This window comes from Cuculus canorus, chromosome 1, assembly GCF_017976375.1.
Source record: "Cuculus canorus isolate bCucCan1 chromosome 1, bCucCan1.pri, whole genome shotgun sequence".
Classification (NCBI taxonomy): domain Eukaryota; kingdom Metazoa; phylum Chordata; class Aves; order Cuculiformes; family Cuculidae; genus Cuculus; species Cuculus canorus.
Genome location: NC_071401.1, coordinates 182,501,628 through 182,518,346, shown reverse-complemented (window position 1 = coordinate 182,518,346; position 16,719 = coordinate 182,501,628). Strand labels below are relative to the sequence as shown.

At 41.8% G+C, this 16,719-nt stretch overlaps 1 protein-coding gene across 1 annotated transcript in view; it reads left to right on the top strand.

Annotated features, from left to right (window-relative positions):
• The first annotated feature begins 1,942 nt into the window (after positions 1–1,942).
• Positions 1,943–16,719, top strand: part of CTTNBP2 (cortactin binding protein 2) — an 88,275-nt gene continuing 73,498 nt past the window's right edge. The window contains exons 1-2 of the mRNA XM_054076843.1: positions 1,943–2,199; positions 15,665–15,772. Of these exons, the coding sequence (XP_053932818.1) occupies positions 2,137–2,199; positions 15,665–15,772 (171 nt within the window). The 5' untranslated portion in view covers positions 1,943–2,136. The remainder of the gene's footprint in view (positions 2,200–15,664; positions 15,773–16,719) is intronic.

Below are 16,719 nucleotides of genomic sequence, written 5' to 3'. Positions count from 1 at the left end.
AGAAAACAGTATTGCAAATTTGGCTTATAATGGATGCAGATCAGTTCCAGAGAAGGGTATATTTGGATTTGGTGTCAGTGTATAGTCCACCAGATAGGTTCCCATTGTGGGGGAGAAGCAGTGGAGCAGACCTCAAAGAACATCCCCTGGAGGCAAACAGTGTGGCACACATGGAAAAGTGCTCCTGGGGAAGAACTTTTAGCTTGTGTGGTAGCTGGTTCGGTTTTTCAGACTGAACCTCTCTCTAAAGGAGTTAGAACAGGTTTTGGCTTCAGTACCAGCCTGGAATGGCAAAGGGCTGCCAGGGTGGCCAGGGTGGGCTCCAGGGCTGGGGATGAGAGACGCTGAAGCCCTGGGCAAAACACATCGGGTCTGGATGAATGTGCACCCTCACACAGGCTCTGAAGGCACCCTGCCTTGAAAATGAGCCAGTAAGGAAGGGCTAGTGGTAGAAATGTTCTCCCTAGTCCCAGTCCCTCCATGGGGAACCAGGAGGGAGAGCTGACTCCAACACTTTCAGAAGGAAAGAGGCAAAGGTATGCCCTTCCCTCAAAGGCTTCAGCTGGCTTAAGGATCACAGAATCATAGAATCAATAGGCTGGAAAAGACTTCTAATCATAGAATCATAGAATCACCAGGTTGGAAAGGACCCACTGGATCATCAAGGCCAACCATTCCTAACACTCCCTTAAACCATGTCCCTAAGCACTTCATCCACCTGTCCCTTAAACACCTCCAGGGAAGGTGAGTCAACCACCTCCCTGGGCAGCCTCTGCCAGTGCCTGATAACTCTTTCAGTGAAGAAATTTTTTTCTGATATCCAGCCTGAACCTCCCCTGGCGGAGCTTGAAGCCATTCCCCCTTGTCCTGTCCTCTGTCACTTGGGAGAAGAGGCCAGCTCCCTCCTCTCCACAACCTCCTTTCAGGTAGTTGTAGAGAGTAATAAGGTCTCCCCTCAGCCTTCTCTTCTCCAGGCTAAACGACCCCAGCTCTCTCAGCCGCTCCTCATAAGACTTGTTCTCCAGTCCCCTCACCAGCTTTGTTGCTCTTCTCTGGACACGCTCCAGAGCCTCAACATCCTTCTTGTGGTGAGGGGCCCAGAACTGAACACAGTATTTGAGGTGTGGTCTCACGAGTGCTGAGTACAGAGGGAGAGTAACCTCATCTTCCTGTCTTTCAAATACCTTCAGGGACGGTGAATCAACCCCCTCCCTGGGCAGCCTCTGCCAGTGCTTGACAACCCTTTTGGTGAAGGTATTTTTTCTAATGTCCAATCTGCAACTTCCCTGGAACAACTTGAGGGCATTTCATCTTGTCCATCACCCATCACTTGGGAAAAGCTGCTCAGGCACCGAAAACGCTCCCCGGGGAAGAAGGATCACGACCTTGTCCCTTCCCATGGCAGAGGGTTTGGAACTGGATGATCTCTAAGGTCCCTTCCAACCTATACCATCCTGTGATTCTACAATTCTGTCATTCTACAATTCTGTCATTCTATGATTCTAGAATTATGTGATTCTATAATTCTGTGATTCTATGATTCGGTGATTTTATAATTCTGTGATTCAGCTATTGTAGAATTCAAGGAGTCTGTGATTCTAGAATCCTGATTATGCAATTTTAGAATTATGTGATTTTATGATTCTGCTATTCTAGAATTCTATGAGCCTGCAATTCTAGAATTCTGTGATTCTGCGATTCTGGAATTCTATGAGTCTGTGATTCTATAATTCTATGCTATTCTATAATTCTGCGATTCAATGAAATTAACTTCTTGCTGGCGAAGGGTTAAGGATCAGACCTCTCCCCCCGCCCTGGTCGGACAGGTCCCACCGACACAGAACCCACCGTACAAGAATCCACGCCCCTCCTTTCATTCTCCCGCGTCCAGCCCACGGAGGAGGGGAGGGAGGGGAGCAGTGCTTGCGTGGAGGGGCGGCGGGTGGGGAAGGAAAGCCGAATCGGGAAGGAAACGCGAATCGCTCGCTCTCGGCTCCGCAAGCCCCCGCCCGGCGCGGCGCGGGAGGGGTTAATCGCTGGGCGCTGCCGGCGGGGAAGGGGTTAAGCGCGCGGCCGGCCGCCGCCGCTCGGGTCCGCGCGCCGCTCCCCGCGCTGGAGCCGTTACAGGGCGGGAAGATGGCGACGCAGGGCGCGAGCGGCGAGCCGGCAGCCGCGGCCAGTGAGGACTCGGCGGCCACGGTAAAGCGCAGCGGGGACGGGACGGAGCGCTGCCTCCCTCCGACCTCCTTTTCCCCCGGGGCGGGACGGGGACCCAGCCGCAGCCGAGCCCCGTCCCGCCCCGGGGGAGAAGGGAGAAAGGTGCGGGGTCTCCCTCTTCCCCCATTGTTCCTGCCCGCCGCCCCGGCAGCAGCGGAGCGGGGCTCGCCACGGCGGAGGGAGCGGGCTGGGGGGGCAGTGGCGGCGGGACCTGTCACACGGGGCAGGGGAGGCGGCTGGGCTGGAGCCCTTGGCCGGAGGGGAGAGGAGTGACAGCGGATCCAGAGGCATAAAATCGTGGGGTCAGACTCCTAGAATCGTAGAAGCGTAGTAGTCTAGAATTGTAGAATCATAGAATTATAGAATCGTAGAAGTCTGGAACGCTGTAATCATAGAATTGCAGAATCGTAGAATCCTAGAATCAAATAATCACAGAATCCTAGAATTGTAGAATCTTGTAATCATAGAATTCCAGAATCAAAGACTCAGAATTCCAGAATCAAAGACTCATAGACTGATAGAATGGCAGAATCATAGAATTCAGGAATCCCGGGCTCACAGAATTCTAGAATCTCAGAATCACAGAATTCTAGAATCCCAGAATCATAGGCTTCTAGAATCACAAAATTATAGAATCGCAGAATCGCAGGGTGGTTTAGGTTGGAAGGGACCTTAAAGATCATCCAGTTCCAACCCCACTGCCATGGGCAGGGATAAATGCTTCTTCCCCCGGGGAGCACTTTTGGTGCCCGAGCAGCTTCTCCCAAGTGATGGATGATAGGATGAGAGGAAATGGCCTCAAGTTGTGCCAGGGGAGGTTTGGATTGGACATTAGGAGAAATATCTTCACCAAAAGGGTTGTCAAGCACTGGCAGAGGCTGCCCGGGGAGGTGGTTGATTCACTATCCCTGGAGGTATTTGAAAGACAGGAAGATGCATAGGGATATGATTTAGTATTGGGCAGGTACGGTTGGCCTTGATGATATTAAAGGTCCTTTCCAGCCTAGGGATTCTCTGATTCCAGCCCATGCCCTTTCCCCTCCCTGCGGCGCCCCAGGGACAGGGTCTGGCTGCCCAAAGCCGAGCAGAAGCCCCTCTCCCAGCGTGTCCTCGGTGGAGGGACGCGGTGCCGAGTGGGGCTGGCGAGCGGTGGGTCCTCTCGCCGGCCCCACGCCCTGGCTCGGGAGCAGGGGTGAGCCCTTCGGGGGGCCCCGCTGCTTTGGAGAGCCCCCCGCTCCTCGCCCCGGCGCTGATCAGCCCGTGTGCAGCGGTCGCCGGGCTCGGAGCGCTCGGCGTGGCAGCCACTCGCGGAGTGCAGGGCAGGAAAACCGCTGCGGTGCACGTTTTGCGTGGGATCGTTTCGCAGGTGATGGCCCCCGAAGGGAGGAACAGTAGTTTCTGTGAAACCGAGGGGTATTGCTGGCGGGATTTTTTTTTTGTTTTCTTTCAAACAGGCAACAATTCTTATCTGAAACCCCTGTTCCAACTGTTTACTTAATCTTCCTTGCGTATTTTACTTCTGCAGTGTGGTAGAAATTGAGCTTTGCTCAAAAAACTTAAACCTTACACAATCAATATTTATAACAACACTGTCTTTAAAACAATTACATAATCGTGATATAAATTACTGTTAAGGTAAGAATTCATAAAAGCAGACTGTTAAATACTTCTAAAGCCCTAGTTTTGAGTAAAAAGTCTTTATATGAAATTCTTAAGCATAGTCATATTCTCACTGCCTTAAGTCTCGCTCTTAAAAACTCAAAAGAGTAGCTCATAATCAAGTAGCACTCCAGCACTATCATGTTAGGCAGTGCCAGTGTAAGCCACTCATGCAATTTGGTGTGGAAGGTAGGAGCTATAGCTCTATGTTGCACAATGCTTTTAAAATGTTTTTTAAAACTAAAGGGATGCTATTAAGTAACCTGTGTGTTTCTCCGTAATGAAAGTAATAGGTATATGTAAGGAACAACAAAGAATTTTTTAAAATTATTACTTTTATTTTTAATTTGCCTTCAGACATTAAATATTTAATGTTCCTTTGCATCTTTTTTTCCTTGCCAATATAAACATTGTATTGTTGATTTCATTCAGTCTCTTGTACAGGAAAGTGAAAAGCTCCTCTGTGCAAAGAAAAGATTAAAAAAATATGTACAATATCCCAGTATTGCTTTTGAAGGGTTAGTATGACTAGCCTATTTTCTGAATTATGAATTGGATTATCTTCCTTACTTTTAGGATGACAGTAAAAATCCAGGTGACTATCTTATAAGTCCCACTAACCTTCAACTTATAACATAATGTTGTTTTTAGTAGCTTTAGAATTTTTTTTTTTTTGGTTCTCAGAGTCCTGATTGCACAAATGGTGCAGTAAAAACTGTAAGAACAGTATTTGTGATAGTAATATAATAATGTGTGAATTTTATCATGTAAACAGGAGATGCATAACGTGATGGTACAGTAGGGTTTCTTCATACTAAATGCTGTTATTTCGTCTTGGTATGCTGTCAGTAACATCACTGAAAAAAAGACTTTTTTATTGCTTTTAGAAGCACTGTAGAAAGGATTAAAAACACTCCCATCTCTCCTTTTTTTTTTTTTTTTTACATTCATTGGGGAATTTAACTGAGAAAGCCTAGACTGTTCTATAGAATATTGTATTTAGGAGCAAAGGTGATAATCTTGTGATTCTGAACTTTCTGGGGTGGAGCACAGCATTTGGTAAGCCTAGCACTTCTTTCCCACAAAATATTGGTATTTTTATCATGGTAAGAATGACAAGGAAAAATGGCAGGGGAGTGGTTCTGATCCTTTTTCATACCTGCACAGCTTGATTGTACTGAAGCCAGTAAAATCATGTTGGTGCAATTTGGACTAGAATTGAGAGGAAACATATGTGTATTTTAGAACAACTTTGAATGACTTCCATCTGCATAATGTCTACCAGTAATGATTATATAACAGCAAGAAATAATCCAATTTGACAGTCTTTTTGTTGAAACATGGTACATCAGCCTGCTGCACATAGAGGGCTAGCTTGTCACTCATTTATAGCTTCACTGTAGCTTTAACAAAGCCTATGAAAAGCCTTTTATATCAAGCAGGAACTTTGTTAAAATTATTCAGTAAAATTTCTGGGTTTGATTTTGATTGACCAGCAATCAAAAGCATGAACGTTCTTTTTCTGAAAGACAAGTACCTTCCACTGTATGTATAGAGGATATTGGTAAAAAGGAACTTTGACTCCTCTAGAGTGAGTAGAGTTTTTATTTCTGTCTTTATCAGTAAAAATTTCATTCAGAATGATGTGTGTATACCCAAAAGAATCAGCCTGGTTTGCTATGGGTCAAGTAACAGCACAAAGAAGTTACGCTACAGAAAAAAACTGTCAATATTAAAAAAAATATATATATATATAAATTCTACGACACTTCATGGTGACGTTGCATAGGATCTTACGCTTAGCTTGGTGTGTTCACTGGCTATCGATCTGCAAGAATGCTTGTGGTAGGACTGCCATTCTGGTCAATATAGTGAAATGCTAAATAATGGTTTGATTGGGTCAGTCATACAGGCTGATTTAGATCAGTTGGAAAGATTCTTATCTGCAAGTAGCAGAAAATAAGACTGTAACCCTTATAAAGCAAAGACTGTATCTCTTACTAGGGATTACATCCTGGAAAATGATCAGTTGCAAAAGGACTTTGATAAGGTACCACAGTGCTCATCTGAATACAAGTTCTCAGTGTAGCGTTATTGTTCGGAGAAGTTATTTTCGTCTAGTCAGATGTGTGATGCTGTTGTAGTGTTCCACCATGTTCTATGTTTTAGTCCTGCTGCTCCTCTCCCAGTGATATGCTTCAAACCTCCTTTCTGCCTCTCCGACCTGTACCCAAAACTACTGCATTGCCTTTTCTGTGCCTTCTGCTCCATAACCTGCTGCACAGCCCCTAATTCCTTGTTGTGAAGGTCCAGGGAGTAGGAGGGGGTGGTGGTGAGAAAAGAAAGCCCTTGAATGTCGTCTGCTTTGTAAATATTCCTTTGTCTTTCAAATTTGAACTTGTCACAGTGTCTGCCATTAAAGGTGAAGCGCAGAAGGGCCAGGCCTTGAGCTGATATGTGAAAGTGGCATGGAGGTGCGAAGTGTAGGATGCATTATGTCCTGTTGCTTTTCCAACTGCTTTGACTTAATTTCTGTAAGCATTGCTTTGGCCTCGGAGGTGATATACTAAGATAGGAATAGAGATGGAAATTAGGACAGGAAGGTCTCAGGAAGACAACAGTTTGAGGTTTGCCTCTGCACCCACTCCAGCCCAAGAAAGGGAACAGTTGATTTGCAATACCTATGTAATCCTTGAAGATGTAAATGGGAGAGTGTCAAGTAGGCTTAGTAAAGAGGAATTGCCACTGTGGTGCATGAATTAAAACTGTCTTGGGCATTGATTTTTGGTTCTGTTGTAGCACGGAATCAGAGTAAGGTGTAAAATTCTGAAAGATTTAAAGATAGCTTCTGGGAAACTTTTAACAATAGCTTCAAGAAAGTGTACCTGTATCTGGATCTAATAATATACTATTTGCCTTAGAGGTAACTTATCTGAAAGCAACTTTCTGAATAGAAATTGCCTGTTAAACTTAAGTAAGAGTTTAAACATGGTTATTGAAGGGTTATGGGCCTAGATCCATTAAAAAAGGCTCAGTTACCTAACTTGCACTGAAACATAAAATGACTAAGTACCTTTGTGGCTGTTAATAGATTGCAAATAGGTTTTAACAGCTATGAAAGCATCTGGGTATGTGTAAAAGTCATTGTCTTACTAATATTGGAGGGGTTGGGGGCTGGGTTTTTTGTTTCCAAAATAAATTTTGCAATTTTGAGTTATACTTATGGTTAATGTTGAAGGTGGTTAATGTTAATGTTAAAAGTTCTGCACCTAGCTCAAGCCAAAAATACCTACAGAAACTAAACAAAATCTCCCCATACCTTTAAAAAAGCAACTTTGAACAGCCCAGAAAGCAAGGGAACTGTGCTTGGGGAAGTGGAGAGCGGAGTAAACAGGTAACTTCACGTGATGAACAATCCAAAAAAGTCATGGATGGGCATAATCAAATGAATGTACAGTCTCCTCATGATCCCTCAGATATGATTGTCTGAAATTTTATGTAAGTCCTGGACGTTAAAATCAGATCATATTCTCTTTAGCAGGAAGCTTGGTCTTAATCGAGGAGCAAGTTCCATAGCATTGATTTTCCTTGAAAGGTATTTTTCTACCTTTGTATTTGTTTTTGTTGCAAAGAACTTTCCTGTAGGTCACATCGTACTTCTGAAATTCATCTTGGATGGGTTGGGAAATGGACACATATTTTTTGCATCAGACGACCTCTGGAGAAACAAAGAGTCACAGACTCTTACAGTAGTTTCAGGCTAAAGAACAAGCCTTTCACAGCCAGAGCAATAAATTGTGGTTTTGCCTGAAATATTCATGAATACTGTGTGGATGTTCTAACCACGTCTTTTAATACTCTCTCTGTTTGCAGAATTTTCTTTATTAGAAAAGGGTTAGGATTCATTTGACCACATACCCATGTTGATGTTGAGCTAGGTCTTGAAACTTCCTTTTATAGTTGGTGAAGTGAAGTGCGTGGTTAGAAGGAATAACCTATTTTAGAAACAGGTTTGTGTGTTTCTGGTTTTGAGTAAAGTGACTTCGGCAGCTGGCTCTTGGAGGTATGGATGTGGTTCAAGACACTTAAATTGAGGTGTCTACATGTGTGCACAGTGTTTAGTGTCCTATTACAGACAGTGGAAGTGCAACCAATTCAGTCAGTGGAGCCATGAGCAAACACTTCTGGTGGCTGATTAGCTGAGGAGCTTTCTTGGCTGTTTTGACTAGGCTGATCAGTTTTCCGTTGAAAATAAAGGGACATTAGATACCCGGCTTACATAGCTTCCACCTAGTTTTAGGTGTCTTAGTCCTGTCTTGAAAGCCTCCTTTAGTGGTTCATATTTGGTACTCTGGAGTATCCCAGCTGGCCTTCTACTACCAGTCCAGATATGCTGGATGATTCTCCTAAGTCCCATATCATATCTGCCTCTCCCCCAAAAAATATCTCTGATCCCCCAGACATTTCAAATCATACTACATACTTTCATGTGGGCAACTAAATAGAATTAGTCAAAACAGATCTTTATACTTGGTCAGATGAATTAGGGGTTTTGTTTCTTTGGTGCAATTGTTTCATGGGTCTGATAGATGTGAGGCCATCACGATATCAGAAGTTTACTTCATATATCCTAATAAGTAATAGCAAAGCTTTTTACTTTTAGAACCTCATCTTGGAAGTCTGCTTTGTGAATCTTTGAGGATTCTTGTGTGTATTTAATGGACCTCAATATAAAATGTGTAACAAATATAGACATGTACTTTTCCCTTCCCATCTGAAAGGACTTTTTTTTAATTTTAGAGGTTTGGTTTTTTGGGGTTTATTTTGACAGCTTTTCTCTATATGTTTTCCTGTACACCGTATTTATACCACCCTCCCCCCTGCCCCGGCCCATCTTTTCACTTCAACCTTCAATTATGCTCCACAGGTTTCTTTCCCAAGTACTGGGTTATTACATAGCCTTTAAAAAGACTATGTAGCTGCTTTCTTAGCAAGAAGGACCTTTTTTTTTTCTGTGATCATTGTGATTAATCCACAGCTAACCTTTTTGCTTCTGTTCTGCTTAGGGAAAGTACAAAGCCATGGCTTTTATACTTTACTTACTCAGACTTCTGCTGAAGGTGGCAGAGATTTAGCAACTGCAGTGGTAGCACAATGAACAGCACTCTTAGCTCCTGAAGTGCTATCATTGGGACTAGGTCAGCAAAACCAAACTATTGGCACTGCCAGTCCCTCACAATTTTATTTCTTTTTATGAGGTAGGGTGGTGGGATAAATTTAACCCTAAAGACTTTGACCATTTCTGCCCTAAATAGCTGGGCAGGTGGGAAAGAGGCACTTCTATTGCTGTGCCTCTTGGTGACCTTCCAGTTTCATCCTCTTTCCATCTTTTCCAAAGACAGTGGAGGTAGCAAAATGCCTGTCCAGTTTGATCACTGTTGTCCTATGTCATCCTTCCCTTGTTCAGAAAAGATGCTTTTGTATTCTTTTTGGCTCATGGTAGAGCTGCTCTTAATCTTTAGCAATGCGGGCTATCATTTTGCCTGTACTCTTTGTGATGCATTCACAGGTGGTTGAATGAGTTTTAGCTAATTAGCTGTTTGCTGTATTGTCAGTGCACTCACTGCCCGGGAACATACACCCTTTACAAAACTAACCTGAAAAATAACATGTGGAGTTTTAAGTGACATAGAGGAATGAAGTTCTAGTGCTTTTCAGGTACTTTATTCTTATAAATCAAATAAACTAGATAATTTAAAATCTGAAAGAAGTAGAGAAAAAAATTCTCTTGTGTTTTGGTCATATATGCCAAATGTCACCCTGAAGAAACATATTCATGTATCTTTGTTATAAAGCAATGTAATGGATGGTTACATAGTTGTTAAATTGTTGGTTGAATTGTTACAGCTTGGCACTCCACCAGAGGTAGTTTAGTTAAACCCCAGATGACAGATAAGCCATGAGCTACTAATGCAGTCTTTATTTTCTGGAGGCCTAAGACTTATTGCTTCCCTGGAAAATTTTAGGAAGGTAACTTTTCTAGATCTAAACAACAATTTTCTATACAATTTAGACAAACAGTGTTCCATCTGAATAAGATCTTTGTGCAAGCCTGCCATGACTGACATCTTGATCCCCAGAAGATGGCAAAGGAAGGGTAGTTTTATTTCATCATATACTTTATCTACTCAAATACTAAAAATATTTTTACAGCTGTGCTAGAGACTGTATTAAATCTTTAAACTATGTATTTCAGCCAGTTAGAGTAAGCTACATTGTAGCTTCCTAAGTGCTGATTCAGAGGTGTGCATAGGAAGAAGGCATAGTTGCTTCTTCAGCAACTTCCATGCACGCTCTTGCCCTGTGTGAGGAGATTCAAGGCTGCTTATCCATATTGAATGAACCTAAGATGTCCTTAAAATACTGGGAAAGAAGTGGTTTTGGAATTTGTCAGATAAAATTATGGTAAGAAAGCCTTAGTGGACATAAAATTATTCATAAACAAGACTTGAAAAATGAGGGCCTTGTCTAAAAAGGCCTAAAAGATTCATAAATTCTTTATTTCACTCTTTCTGTTTGTATATCTTTTCTGGTTGATTTTTGGACATCAGTTTAGGGAAATTTTGTTTGTTCTTTGTATGTATGTGAAGACTTGTCTGATAGAATGCATAGCATGGACTGTGAGGTTAATAATAAATTATGTTTTCTCTGATTAATAAATCAAAAGGCATCAGACAAAAGTAGCTGATGGCAGACTGACAGCAAAGGTCGTGGGTCTTCATAAAATGTGTGATTGTGCTGTGGCATGTTGTGAATGCTAAAATTACAGAGAAATTCAAAACCGATGGAGCAAATTCATGACAGTTATGTCAGCCAAAGGCTACTATGTGCAAAATCATAGAATCATAGAATAGTTAGGATAGGAAGGGACCTTAAAGATCTTCTGGTTCCAACACCCCTGCAATGGGCGGGGATATCCCACTAAGTCAGGCTGCCCAAGGCCCCATCCAACCTGGTCTTGAACATCTCCAGTGATGGGGCAGCCATAACTTCCCTGGGCAACCTGTTCCAGTGTCTCAACACTCTCATGGTGAAGAGATTCTTCCTAATTCTTCTAAATTTGCTCCTCTCCAGTTTGTACCCGTTCCCCCTCGTCCTATCACAACAAGCCTCTATGAATAGTCTCTCTCCAGCTTTCTTGTAGGCCCCTTTCAGATACTGGAAGGTCTCTACAAGATGATCTCTGAGCCTTCTCTTCTCCAGATTGAACAAGCCCAACTCTCTCAGCCTGTCCTCGTAGGGATGGTGCTTTAGCGCTCCGATTGTCTTTGTAGCCCTCTTCTGGACCCATTCCAACAGCTCCATTACGTTGAGGATTCCAGAACTGGACACAGTATTCCGGATGAGGTCTCACGAGAGAGGAATAGAGGTGCAGAAACACTTCCCTCGACCTGCTGGCCACGCTTCTTTTGATGTTGCCCAGGATACAGTTGGCCTTCTGGGCTACAAGCGCACATTGACAGCTCATGTTGAGCTTCTCATTAACCAGCACCCCCAAGTCGTTCTCTGTAGGGCTGCTCTCAATCACATCACCTCCCACCATGTCCTGAAAGGGGCAATTGCCCGACCCAGGTGTAGGACCTTACACTTGGCCTTGCTAAACCTCATGAGGTTCTCAGAGGCCCACTTCTCCAGCCTGTCCAGGTCCCTCTGGGTGACATCCCGTCCTTCTGATGTGGCAACTACACCACTCAGCTTGGTGTCATCTGCAAACTTGCTGACGGTGCACCCAATCTCACTGTTAGTATCATTGATAAAGATATTGAACAGCAGTAGTCCCAGTACGGACCCTGAGGGACACCACTTGTCACGGATCTCCATCTGGACTTTGAGACATTGACCACTAGTCTTTGAATACGACCATCCAACCAGTTTCTTATCCACTTTACCATCCACCCATCAAATCCATCTCTCTCCGATTTAGAGGGAAGGGTGTAGTGGGGGGCCATGTCAAAGGCTTTACAGAAGTCTAGCTAGATCACATCCATCGGTGTACCCGTGTCCACTATGTGGTTACCCCGTCATAGAAAGCCACTAAGTTTGTCATACAGAATTTGACCCTGGTGAAGCCATGCTGGCTGCCATTAATCACCTCCCTGTCCTCCATGTGCTTTAGCATAGTTTCTAGGAGGATCTGTTCCATGATCTTCCCAGGCACAGAGGTGAGGCTGACAGGTTGGTAGTTCTCAGGGTTGTCTTTTTTACCCTTTTTAAAAATGGGCACAATGTTACCCTTCTTCCAGTCACCAGGGACTTCTCCTGACTGCTATGACTTTTCAAATATCATGGAGAGTGGCTTGGCAACCACATCGGCCAATTCCCTCAGGATGCTGGGATGCATCTCATTGGATCCTATAGAATTATATGTGTTCAGGTTCCTCAGGTGGTCATGAACCTGATTCTCCTTTACTGTGGGAGGGGGTTTACCCCCCTGATCACCGTCTTGCTGTCCCATGACCCAGGAGGGGTGAAAATCACAATTCCTGGCTCAGAAAGTGCATAAGCTGAAAATTGCTGGAGACTGGGAGAGTGTTTCTGGGAAGTATCATTATGTGCTTGTCTTGCTCAGGTTCTGATTTCAGGGCATCCATTATTGGCTGCTTTTGGACAGACAGCTAAGTAGGGTTTTATTCTGGTACGGTAGAACTTTTCTTTAGTGAAGTGATTTTGCTAGTTCTTATTTCAAGCTTTTAAAATGAAAAATATGTAAACTGAGATGCATATCTTACTTGTTTGTCTTTTTATTAGCATTTTTTGGTGTTTAACTATAAATTAACAGAGACAACATTTAATTGCTTCTTCTTGCTGTCATTTCATATGTTCTAGTTTAGGGTGTGTACTTGAGCAAAATTTACTTTAATTGCTTGATCAGATGCTTAGTTAAAAAAGCTCATCACTGCATCACATATGTTAAAGAATGCCTCTGGTTTGTTAAGAATTTAAGAGTGTTTTAACTGTCTTGTGAAAGACTGCAGAAATGAAAAGTTTCACCATGAGGTACAATCAGTCTCTTGACAAATAGCTGCCTTGTGTTATATCTCCTGACAAACGGAATTTACTGACTTGGAGAAAAGAGTAGGATTGTGTTTCTTGTACTGTACTTTTGTGCATGCCCCTCTTAACTTTGTCACTGTCAATTAGAGACCTTGGAGGCAAGCATGTTTTAGACAGAGGAGATGATGTAGTTGTCTAACCACTACATTGAAACTTAAAAAATGGTACTTAGTATTGTGTTTTTTTCTAGTTGTTTTCTGTGTTTGGATAAAAAAATATCTCTGGATCTGTTTTCCACCTGAAAAACGAAAAGCAATTTTCTGTATTGTAAAGGAAGTTATATGAATAAATCAATTGCTGTCCTTGAGCTATTAAGTATTATGAAGTGGTTCATAGAAAGAGGAGAGTGAGTAAGGGGGTCCTGTTATCTGACTGAATTAAATTTAGTAGGTAGAAGTGCTGAGAGTGAAACCTGCTGCAGCCTATAAGGTAAAATCTGGTCCACTGGTGCTACATTACATGAGGAACTGTATACATTTAGTGACTTTGCGGTTTGTTCATGTCTGTAGATTGGTGAGCACTGTGTAGTATTGTGAGGCGCACTGTGAGAAGCTGCTGCAGCATTAATTGGGAAAAAGCCTTCAGAGGTACCAGTTGTTCTTCCTCGTCCATGGGCATGGAGGGCGAGAGGCAGTAAAATAGAGAATAACTATTGTTCAGTCTAGAAATACTGATTAGAATGGATGGCTGTGTCGCCAACACGGTTACACTTAATAGAAATAATTTCTTCTCTTATTGATCCATGTTGTTCACATAAATGAAGAAGCTCAGTTCAATGTACAACAAAGACAAATAGCTGAAGTTCTGGCATACAGTTCTCAGTAGCCATTTGTGCACCTCTGTGTTTTAACTACAAAGTAAAAATGGAACATAGAGTAAATCTAATACAGTTATAGCTTTTGGGTAGTTTTGAACTATGGCCTTCTAGCCTAAGGGAAGTACAACTGTTTTGCCTTCCTCTTGCCTTGAGAGAGCAGAAATGATACTCACTTTAATTTTATTGGATTTTCCTGAAACAAAGTTAAGCTCCTTTGTGGGAAATAAACGGTATATTCAGATACACAATTCAGCTAATCTGGCAACTGATTATTACTTCATACTGAAGATATCTGAGTGTCTGCATCTCAGGCCTTTGGTAGGAGACACAGCTCCATCATAACAAGGACTCTAATATTTCCCTTGCAGTATTAGAAATTAAGTTGGTCAGCTGAATCTAGCACAAAGAATAAATATTGTTTTCTCTCCCTCAAAATTGTGCCCTTCTAATTTCACTATGTGTCTGCTTGCATTAGCATTGTGGATATTGGTAAGAGATTAGTATTAGTTTTATCTACTACACCTTTGTGATTTTGGGAATATTAATAACATTCTCCCCACCTCACATCCAAAATCAAGACTTCCAGGCTTGTAGTTTTTCCTCATATAGTAGTTACTCCTTCTTTCCTCATCCTTTTAGTTGACTAAGTTTATACCCTTAGATGAGGACTTCATGCAGTACCTGAGATGTGGGTTTACCAGGAGTTTATATAGTGGCAAAATGAGGATGTTAACCTTGTAAGTGGGAAATTATGTGCCATCTCCTGTGAGGGAGATGTCCATAGCACTTACCTATCTTTTTTTTTCAGGTTAGTGATGAAGAAGTTGAATAAAGCTGGTCCCAGAAGTGCCCCACCGCTCACCTGTCTCCATTTTGAGAAGTGTTTGTTACCCATAGTGTTTATTTCCTATCCATGGAGCATCTTTTCACCCAATATTGTTGGATAGGAACTTTTGTAATAGTATTTGATATAGAATCTTGTCCAAAACTTCTTGAAAATCCAAATATATTAGTGTCCAGTGGATCGCCTTTACACATGTATTTACTGACTGTTACAGAACTGTAGCAGTTCATTAGGTGGATTTGGTTTCAAAAAAAGCCAAACTGATATTCCCAGTATACAGTGTTTATGCATGTGCTCAGTGATATTTCATCAGTATAAACTCATTCGCCTCTCTTGCTGGTCGTGGAAGTCATATGTATACTGATCTTGGTACCTGGACTGAGAAGATGTTGCTATGAACTGTTGTTTGTCAGTGCCTCTTAAACCTGAACTGAGTGGTCCAACAAAACAAAGGGGGCTACAAACAAAGCATACAGATAAGATTTCATATCTTTTCCTTTGTTATGTTTCAAAAATTCACATTCAGCCCAGTATACTGTGATGGCTTGGTAGCTGTTTGGAAGTGAGGCACAGGTTATACTGGATTAGGTGCACTGTAGTTTAAGTTCTTTTACCCTCTCTCGCCTTTGTTCCTGATGTGCTGTTTCAGGCCTGTTGCATTTTTTGAACTCTTTGAGGCTGCATGTGGGAACTGTTAGTCACAAAGTTAGTTTCTTTACCATTTCACCCTTATCATTCACAAGCCTTTGCAGAATCGATTACTTCCAACAGTATAGAGTTTGAAATGGTGTCATACTGGAGGGATTTTAATTTCTTCACTTTAGATTAAAAGAATTGGACTATTTGCTATTAATTTCAAGGTTTTGTACTACAAATAAAGGCACCTCAACTTCTGACAGTGTTAGACACTTGCAGAACCCATAATTAGGATGCTGATATGTCTGTCTTTCAGATCTACAGTAACTGATGCAGTCAGTTTGTTAGGGCCTTCATCAGTGTTTTGTTTCTTACAGAAAAGAGAGTTTGACATGGATAACTTGAGCAAGCCGGAATTACGAATGCTTTTGAGTGTAATGGAAGGAGAACTAGAAGCACGAGACCTTGTCATTGAAGCCTTGCGGGTAAGTTACTGCCTCGTTGTGGTTTGGTTTTTTTATTTTAATTCTCCTTTACCACCTCCTTTATACTGTGAACAGAATATTATTAGTGGAAACGCAAATTGTGAACTTCAAGTTTTAAGTTGACTAAATCTCAGTAATCACAAAATATGTTCTTGTTTAGTTGTTGCCATCAAGTAATTTTATGTAATTTTGGTATAGAATACCAACAAAATTTCAGATAAATAGGTGTAATAACTACGAAATTACTTCCTCTTTTTTAATGTTGTAGAGTCTATTGTTTGTGAAAGCAAGGAATAACTTCAAACAAAAATTCAGTCTATTTGTTATATGTTCTGATAGTCTATTTATTTGTGCATCTAGTCTATTCAATTCATTAATCTTCTGTGAGATGAGAGAAGGGACAAAACTGGATGGTCATATCCACTTAGGGAAAAGTTTTTGAAGTGATTTTCTCTTTGCCTTTTTTTTTTTTTTTTAAATAAAAGTTGAAATGTGAGATATATACCCTTAAAGCGCTCACAAATACTTAATCTCATTTTTGCTGTGCTAGGCTCAGGTGAAGACCTGCTTTCTTCTTCTGAAGGTTGCAGTCTGAAAGACAACTTAGAAAGTTTACTTGAATATACAAACAAACCTGCGTTTTAATCAAAGCATAATAAATTTTTGTATCTGTAGTGACTTCAGAATTGATCCAGAACAAAATAAAATTTAACAGAGATGCCAAACAGACTGCATTTTTTGGGGGGGGAAACAGCCTTACATGGTTTGAAAATATTTATAGCTACATAGGTGGATGGAAGGAAATTATGCTCTTTAAGGTCTATCAGTGCAAACCCTGAATGTAATAAAATATATCTAGTACTAGTTAGTAGTATGCGTAATGATTATCAAGTAGGGTGGGAACGTTTTCCACTTGTAATGTGACAGTAACAATTGTAAATGCATTT